This window comes from Silene latifolia, chromosome 7, assembly GCF_048544455.1.
Source record: "Silene latifolia isolate original U9 population chromosome 7, ASM4854445v1, whole genome shotgun sequence".
NCBI classification, from domain to species: domain Eukaryota; kingdom Viridiplantae; phylum Streptophyta; class Magnoliopsida; order Caryophyllales; family Caryophyllaceae; genus Silene; species Silene latifolia.
In genome coordinates, this window is record NC_133532.1 from 35128104 (window position 1) to 35138240 (window position 10137).

General features: G+C 36.4%; 1 protein-coding gene across 1 annotated transcript; it reads left to right on the top strand.

Moving 5' to 3' along the window:
- The first annotated feature begins 3374 nt into the window (after positions 1 to 3374).
- LOC141589950 (uncharacterized) lies at positions 3375 to 4478 on the top strand. Its single transcript, XM_074410570.1, has one exon. It carries the CDS (start codon positions 3375 to 3377, stop codon positions 4476 to 4478), a length of 1104 nt encoding a protein of 367 aa, XP_074266671.1.
- Positions 4479 to 10137: the final 5659 nt, after the last annotated feature.

Below are 10137 nucleotides of genomic sequence, written 5' to 3' on the forward strand. Positions count from 1 at the left end.
ATATGATGGCTCATTTCCATCCTGCTGGTTTATTTGATCATAGTCCATGCACTGTGAGTAATGCTAAGCTAGTTATGACTAGAAGAGCCAGTTTCAAATATTTTAACATGTGGGGGAAGGCTCCTGATTTCCTAACCAGAGTGAAAGAAGAATGGGATAAATCTTATCCTAGTCACAAGATGTTTGAGGTGGTCAAGAAACTTAAGGCCCTAAAACCTAGGCTCAAAGATCTGAATAAAGAATGCTTTGCTGATATTGAAAATTCTACAAATATTGCTGAACATGAATTGACTAACATCCAGCTGCAAATTGATTCTGACCCACAGAATGCTAGTCTCATCCAGCAAGAATTGGACATCATTGCTAAATTAAAGCAGCTGCAACCAGCAAGGATCAATTTCTCAAAACAAAAGGCTAAGGCTCAATGGCTAGAGGATGGGGACAGTAACACTGCCTATTTTCATGGAATGATCAGGAAGAGGAGTAATATGAACAAAGTCATACAAATTGAGGACCAGAGGGGAGTTCTATGCTCAGACAGTCAAAGTATCCAGGATGCATTCCTGGAGTATTATGAATCCCTCCTGGGTAGTAGAAAATCCACTGAAAAAGTGAGACCTGATGTTCTCAGTCATGGGAAGGGTTGTAATGATGAGCATATTCAGATTCTTAATAAGCCTATCACCAATGAGGAGATTAAAGCAATCTTTTTCAATACTCCAAATGATAAAGCTCCAGGTCCAGATGGCTATACTAGTGCTTTTTTTAAAGATAGTTGGGACATTATTGGTGAAGACACTTGTGCTGCTATTAAAGATTTCTTTACCTCAGGAAAGCTGTTGACCCAAGTGAATGCTACAAACATCACTCTTATTCCTAAGTGTGAGAGGCCTACCTCTGTCAAACACTTTAGGCCCATAGCTTGTTGCAATATGATATACAAGGCCATTTCAAAGATCCTATGCAACAGATTATCCTTGGTACTTCCTGATATTGTAAGTGAGAATCAAGGAGCTTTCATTAAAGGGAGATCTATTATTGAAAATGTCTTGATTTGTCAGGATATTGTGCAGTTGTATAAGAGGAAGGCTGTGTCCCCTAGATGTCTATTTAAAATAGACTTGCAAAAAGCCTATGATACAGTAGAGTGGGAGTTTATTGAGCAGCTTCTACATGGTCTTGGGTTCCCTGAAGAATTCTCACAAAGAGTAATGACTTGTGTGACATCAACAAGTTTCTCCCTATGCCTGAATGGGAGCCAGTTTGGGTACTTTAAAAGGAAGAGAGGGCTTAGGCAAGGGGACCCCATCTCCCCCCTTTTGTTCACCCTTTGTATGGACTATCTCACCAGGATGATTGCTTATGCCACTGATAATTGGCCTTTCCAGTATCACCCCTTATGTAAGGGAGTAAAGCTTAATCACCTCATGTTTGCAGATGACCTGCTTATGTTCTGTAAAGGCAATGCACAGTCTATTATGTTGTTGATAAGGGCCTTCTCCTCATTTTCCAAAGCATCAGGACTCACTATGAATAATACTAAATCTGAAGTGTACTATAATGGTGTTGCATCAGAACTGAAGAATGACATTCAACAAGCTACAGGCTTTGTGGAAGGGTCCCTACCTTTCAGGTACCTGGGAGTCCCTATACAGGCTGGCAGGTTGACCAAATTAGAATGCAATGCTCTTGTGGAGAGAATGGTGAATAGGATCAGAAGTATTGGTGCCAAAAAGTTGTCCTATGCAGGCAGGGTAGTCCTTATAAACTCTGTACTGAATACGTTGTACTCCTACTGGGCAGGAATGTTCATTATTCCCAAAGGGGTAATCAGAAGAATTGAGGGCATTTGTAGGAATTATTTATGGGATGGTAGCTCTGATTACCATAGAGTTCCATTAGTTGCTTGGGACAAGGTCGCTTTACCTAAAGATGAAGGTGGCTTGGGCATAAAGAAAGCAGAGCTATATAACATTGCAGCTGTGGGTAAACTGGTTGATTGGGTTTATAACAAAGCTGATAAACTCTGGATCAAATGGATAAGTCAGGTGTACCTTAAACAGCAGGACTGGCACTCCTACTCTCCTGCAGCTGGGGTGGCTTGGTCCTGGAAAAGCATTTGCAAAGTTAAGGAAATGATGAAGACTGGATATCAGAATAACCAATGGGCAGCTAATCTGAAGGGATATTCTATCAGAGAGGGTTATGAGTGGCTTAGAAATAAACAGCCTAAGAAGGATTGGGTTCACCTGGTCTGGAGTGACTGGAATTTTCCAAAGCATGCGCTGATTTCATGGCTTGTGATGAACCAGGGTCTTAATATCAAGGCCAAACTATTTCAGTTTGGCTGCTGTCCTGACAACAGATGCTGCATCTGTGATCAGGAGCCTGAAACATTGGAGCATCTGTTCTTTGACTGTTTATACAGCAGACAGGTGCTGAGTTTAACTGAGCAATGGTGTGGGTTCAAAATTGCAGTGGGTGCTTATACTAGCAGTGGCAGAAGTGCAGGGGCAAGACTGAAGATGCATACTCATTACCTTCTCTGGTTTGCCTGCTTCTATCATATCTGGAATCAGAGGAACAACTCGAGGGTGAACATGATCCTTACTAGGCCTGAAGCTCTGGTTTTGCAGATCAGGGAGGATGCCATGAGAAGGATCAGGTCAAAAATGGGACGAACTGTAATGAATGATGAAAGGACTTGGCTTCAGAAATGGGGCATTGTAGTCTAGTTTTTGTGGTAGCTTGGTTTTAATATGATGGCTGTTAGGGGGACTTCAGTTTGATTCAACTGGTTTCTCCTCTCATGTAATTTGTACTTGTTTTGATATCAATATATATATACTCACATTTCATCAAAAAAAAAATTGACTTGCAAAAAGCTTATGATACTGTAGAATGGGATTTTGTGGAACAATTACTGATTGGGCTGAGATTTCCAACTAAATTTATTGACCTCCTTATGGCCTGTATAAAAACCACTTCCTATACCTTGGTTCTGAATGGCAATAACTTTGGGTATTTCAAGGGTAAGAGAGGACTCAGACAGGGTGACCCAGTTTCCCCTCTTATATTCACTATTTGTATGGATTATTTGACAAGGCTTATTGCTTTTGCTACTGCCAGATGGCCATTTCACTATCATCCACTATGCAAAGGAATAAAGCTTACTCACCTCATGTTTGCTGATGACTTGCTGATGTTTTGCAAAGGAGATGCCCCTTCCATCCTCCTCCTTATGAGAGCATTCACTTCATTTTCTAATGCATCAGGCCTGCAGATGAACAATACTAAGTCAGAATTTTTTTTAATGGTATGAAAGAGGAATTGCAGTCTGATATTCTCTCAGTCACAGGATTTCAGGAGGGAAAATGCCTTTTAGGTATTTAGGAGTTCCAATTCAGCCAGGTAAAGTCTCTAAAAAAGAATGCAGTTGTCTTGTGGAGAAAATGGTGACAAGAATCAGAAGTCTTGGAGCTAAAAAGCTGTCCTATGCTGGTAGGGTTGTCCTCATAAACTCAGTTCTTAACACCCTATATAATTACTGGGATGCGATGTTTGTCATTCCTAAAGCTGCCATTAAGAGAGTTGAGGCCATTTGCAGAAACTTTATGTGGGATAGTAGCACTGAATATCATAGAGTCCCACTGGTGGGTTGGGATAGAATCACTATGTCCAAATCTGCAGGAGGTCTAGGAATTAAAAAGGCAAGTATCTGGAACATAGCATCAGTTGGAAAACTGGTGAGCTGGATTTATACGAAGTCTGATAGACTTTGGATTAAATGGGTTGATAGTGTTTACCTTAAAGGAGCAAACTGGCATGACTACACACCTGCTAATGATTCTACTTGGACTTGGAAGACTATCTGTAAGGTGAAGGAGAAGATTAAAAATGGCTTCACTGATAATTGCTGGACTCCTCACCAGAAAGGTTATACGATTGGTAATGGTTATGACTGGCTAATGGGGACATATCCTACACAGAACTGTACGAAAATTATGTGGAATGATTGGAATGTGCCCAAACATTCTTTCATTTCCTGGCTGATAATGCAAGAAGGTCTTAATACTAAAGCTAAGCTCTATGCCTATGGTTTCTGCCTGGATGATATATGCATTATGTGTGCTGAACATTCTGAAACTATTGACCATTTATTCACTGAATGCAAATTCAGTTGCCAAGTGCAAAAATGTGTTGAAGACTGGATTGGTCGACCATTTCCTACTATCAATGAATTACTGAATCCTAATCGAAACAACATGAAATGGAAAGCTTTAGCAATGGTGTTGACTACTTACAGATATTATGTCTGCTCCCAACGGAATCATGCGAGAATCCAGCTCAGTGTGTTGAGACCTGTAGTCGTAGCAGAACGGATGAAGAAGATGATCCAACAGCAAATTCGTAGACTTACTGATCTTAGAGGTGGACAGACTGAATTGGAGATACGAACTCGATTGGGCTTCTATTGATGGGAACGATGATGTTCAATGTTCTAATTCTTTGGTTTTTCCAATTGTTCCCTATGTAATTGGATAAAGTTTTTGAAATATATATATATACTCACATTTCACCAAAAAAAAAAAATAATAATTACAAGTAAGACGTTAATTAAATAATAAATTAAGTATCCAAGTCGGGAATTGGGCTTAGCTAATAACTGAGCGTCGGGCCGTGTGCCATTGTTATATGGACCGAAATTTATGGTTCATCTAGTATGAGTGTGAACGGAATTTGTATCGGGAAGTATTAATAATATAATATGGAAGTAATAATATGTGAAGGTAATAATAATTATATCAATAATTATCCTAATAATAATTGTGTATGGCAATAATAAAATTAGAATAATCTCACAATGGAGAGAGAAAGCTCTTCCTTCTCTCTAGGTTTTTTAGGGTTTTGAGTGCACAATGGCAAGAAAAATTTCAAAAAAATCGCAAAAAACTAAATCAAAAAATAAAATTCGTTCCAAAGCTAAACTTCGATTGTCTTTTACTAACTGTTCTGATCATAATCTTGATATGGATGCTCCTGAATCGTCTCAAAGTTGCCTGCGTATACCTCAATCGTCTGATTCTCAGAAAACAAAAGAGATGAGTGAAATTGTGGGTATACCGGTCTTGGATTTGGATACAGTGGTCGAAGATGCGGCTATTCCTGTCCCTACTGTAGCAGAAGAGCCTTTTTCTGTACCTATTGAGGAAGAAGTTTCTGTCACTATTGAGGAAGAAGCGGCTGTTGCTGTATCTGTTGGAAATCATATTTTACATATCACATATTTTAGTATAAAGTTTTAGTCATAAAAACTTAAGAATCTTATGCATGCAAAACATATAAATATGTGTAAAGGAAAACCGGTTCCTTACATTGAATATTTCGGTTTATGGGCACAAGTAAGGTCTCCTACCTTCTCTTGTTCTTGAGCTATGATGAGTAATAGAATGATCCTCCAAAGACTTCAAGTGTAGAAGCCACTCCTCTTGATTGCACCCAAGATTATCCCATATCTCTACTAAATAATATGTGCTAGATATTTGTTTAGTAGTTTACCTTAAAATTCATTACTAATACTCATATATTACACTAATAATATTAGTAATCTTTTATGAACAATTTGAATCAAAAATCTCATGTTTTGATGAAGAAAAAGATGAATATACGAGAGAAGAAAACTTTGCATGTCTTTTTAATGGACAAGCATAAAAGAATAAGTAGAGGAAAAATAATCCTCTTGAATGGAGGAGGGTACACGGTTGGAGCCTCAACAAATGCCAAGGATGGCATCTTACTTTATGCTTTTTCTCTTCACAAGGTAATAGGTTGTGTAAGAGATGTAAGAGTAGGTGTGTAAGCTACATGGTGTAGGCATGAATATAATATTCTATCACATAAAATAATTCACCCATAATCCACCATAACTCCCTCTATTTCGGTCCATGTATGTAAAATGGACTACCATTTTATTTTGTCAATTTGTCATTTGTCACACAATATGTCACATGTAGTATGTTACATGTTATTAATTAATTAAATGCATATTTATCACATAAATATCATTTTTATAAATTAATTAAATTACTTTCAACAAATTGACTAGTGATACTTGATCACATAAATAAAATGGGTCATTTAATTATAATTCACAACATCTTGTAATTATAATCAACCATTCATTCTTATCTCTATTGTTTCTCAAACAATAAACAATTTTAGTAATAAAGTATTTCAATTACTAAAATAAATCTTATTTAATCCCATTACAATAAGATATCAATATTCTCTCTCACAAATTGAATTGTTCAATTTTAAGGAATTGATTAACTTGTATCGTCATACAATTAATCAATATTACAGATTAGGGCATCATCCTTTAGGTGTGACCTTAAGGGATCAACTAACCACCACCGTCCCACGACAGTAACGTCAAACTCTAGCAAGCCAATTGATTAACTTGTATCGTCATACAATCAGTTGACTATAAAATGAATCATCCCTTACGTATTCTTAAAAATGAGATTTAAACATGTGATCATCATGATCGACAATTGTGATCGCATTATTGTCGGGGACACTCCAACAATCTCCCACTTGTCCTCGACAAGTGTGCGTCACCAATTCCTCGATCTGGAGAATAACTGATTTGACCGGAATTATCTACCATATATACCTTCCGAGCGTGGCCACGCATTTCCAGTTAATTACTCCTCGAGTGGCCCTGAGATATTGTTTTAACCCTGACAAGGGGGTGGACAATTCCTATCGCACTATTCCCTTCGACTAGCCACAACCATCATAACCCAAAATATGCCCATTTGACCCCATTTACGAAGGTCGTAGTAACATAAATCAAAGTTAATCTGAAACCGTGCCACCTTAGGCGAACAGTCTTTAGTCAAAAGAATCGACTCATTAGAATACTATAGTAGCTGTCCCCACGACCAGGCTTTATAAATTTGCCAGAACTCTATAAGCGGTCACTAGGCCCGACAAAGTGTTCCTAACAGTCTGCCTATGTGATCGACTAGTCATCTCATATGACTCTATGGCACTTGAACTTGCCATCAATCGCATCACACTCAAGTCACTTCGAGACGTCACCTTATATAAGTGACTATGGGCAAATACCATGTTAATCCGAGTTCACTTTAACGGGGTTCAATATTGTCTCTACAACCCGTTTGGATATAACAAAGTATAAAAGGAGTTTTTAGATTTAAAAACTCGAACGACAAATGTGATTATCTCATATGAATAGTCAATACCTGATTACTACTTCATATTTTTTTTATAATCAATTTTCATCTTATATGTAGTTGTTCATCTCAATTGCAATTGAAATGACATATGACATGACTCATCATGTTAAGCCTATGAGAAGGCTTTGGTTAGTAGGTTTTATCAACTTCTTGTACCTTACTCAACCTTACTACATACTCGTTTTCCTTTGTAATGTATACATTTGCATTACAAAACTTTCTGAGTACGTGTCTAGATCCAATCTAGACATAATCTCTCTAGCCTTAGAATAGCTCCCACTGTTTTCACAGTGTGCGGGATCCATCCTCTTGCACATCACATTATTGCAAGTGTACTCAATTTCCGTTGTAAGCATCTCTCATTGTTCTTTATTGCCTAGAACAATTCTAGCAAATCCACTTCTTAAATAACATAGCCACAATGGTTCCTTAACCATCTTTAGATGTTTCGAATACGGTTTTTATCCGAAACCTTATACAATCTCAACAGTCATTAGTGTAAGCCCTTACACAAATTTGTGAATTGCAAAAACAATTAACTTTGCATCTTTAATGCTTCTTCAAGCACTTAAGAATAATCAATATGGCTATTTGGTAACTATTACTTAAATTCGATTTGAAACAATTCATCATACTCAAAGCATATGAAGTGTTATACATCATTACTTATTTAATTGATCTGGTAGCGGAAGCAAATGGAATCAATCAAATATGTTCAACTTGATTGAACTAGTCATGAATCTTATCAACATAAGACTTCTTATTTGACGCTAATATCATGTGGATTTATCTCCATAAATCTGGATATTAAAGATGTATTATATATCTCAAAAAGTCTTAAATCATTTTCAATGATCAATATGTCATCCACATATAAGACTAATTAAAATTTCCATAACTCCCACTAAACTTCATGTATAAACACAACTTCTCAACCTATCGAGAAAAGTTTTATAACATGATCAAAACATTGATTTCAACTCATTGATGTCCTACTTAAGACCCTCTCTTAAGTTTCACATTATCTCAAGATTGCAAGAATCTACAAAATTCAAGATATGTATTGAATACATTCCTTCTAATTGAAGAAGTGGGTTTTAGATTCACTCGCTATATATCATCATAATGAAATACAATCCCTAAGAAGATCCAAATAGACTTAAGCATTTCAACTAGTGCAAAACCCTTTGCCACCAATCAAGCTTTGATATCTACCAATTCACTTGGAATTTATTTCGGATTTTCATGGCTCTAAGCCTTGTATTGAGTTGTGACTTAAACACTCTCATTTAAGTCATTGATCATTACTTTCCAGAAGTAACTTGAAGCAAACAATTTCTTTGTAAGTTGCAAGCTCTTTACTTTCTAAAAGTAACACGAATTCATCATCTTCAACAAGTGATGAGTTCAACCTCCTAGGTTTAGAAGAAACAACGTCATGTAGCCAAGAAAATACAGTTTCTTGCGATATACAATTTTTGACACAATTCGTTTGTGGCTCTTGAATATTTTCTCCCACTCTGTCTTCTAGAAATAAACTTGTATTTTAGAAAGACAGCTTCACGAGCCACAAAACCCGTTGTACTCGTGATTATTGTAAGAAAAATGAGCATTTGTTTCTTGTGAAAACTTACAAGCATGGTACCCTACCATTTCATATCTCATATGAATCGTTTTAGATTTAGTCGTAAAATAAATTTAGACAAAATGATAAAATCCCCAAAAGTATCAAGTAACTCAAAGTAACTTGATTAAAGTTCAAACTATATCGAATAGGGTTTGATTTCTTTATCCAACCACACATTATTCCATAATGCGTGCTAAGAGAGATTAACTTGTGATACTATATCACATTTCTTTTGGCTTATATCAAAGTCTTCACTTTGATAATCCCATCACGACTAAATCGTGATTCCTGGAACTCTTTGAACTTCTTCAAAGATTTCTCTTTTTACCTTATTAAGTGAACACATCAGTGTCAATTTAAATCGTTGGTAAAAGAAAATGATCAACCTATTTTGGATCAATGATTTACAACCTCGATCTCCTTTTTAACCAAGAAGCACGAGACATATTGCTTTGAATACAAGATACGCATATACCATAAGATTAACAATCTAATGGTTCCAAGAGTACTCGATAACTCTTTGCGTTCATCATTCCAGAATTTAAGGTTTAATCTTCGGTTACCAATTTGAGTCTTGCATCATCTACATGATGTATCATTCTAGTTTGGTTTAGAATATAATCACCTTGATAATGGGTTAGCCATACATCAAATCATGGTGTATAGGGTCACAAAAGTGAAACCTCTTTTGTATCTTAACAAGTTTATATTCTTATTTAGAATTTATGCACTTAATAGTCATATTTAAGTACAACTTTAAACCCAAAAACTAGATTGAGTACACAATGACTCTATCTCTCAACATCATTGTTGCTAGTCGTCATATTCTAATCATCCTATGTATCAAATACAATGATGAAAACCACCACCGGTTTCTAATATTGACGAAAGTAGTACTAGCAAAATTTATGTCAATCAAATAAACATTTAAAGAAGAAGGTCCCACTAGATGTCCCATAACTAACTTGTTGATTCTTCAATAATTTGGGGTAGTTTCCTTTCTAGCGTCCAACAATTAAGACAATGGAAACTTTATTAGTTGGGATTGATAGGTTTAGTATCGTTATTCTCAATAACTTTACTTCACTACTACAGATACAGGCTATAACAACGGTTAAAAACCGTTGTTATATAAAAAAGCGGACGTTGTTAAAGCGGCTGTTGTAAAAGGTTTTAACAACGGTTGTTTTTCTTAAGGAACCCGTTGTTAAAACTATTAACAACGGTTTTAAGTATAAAAACTCG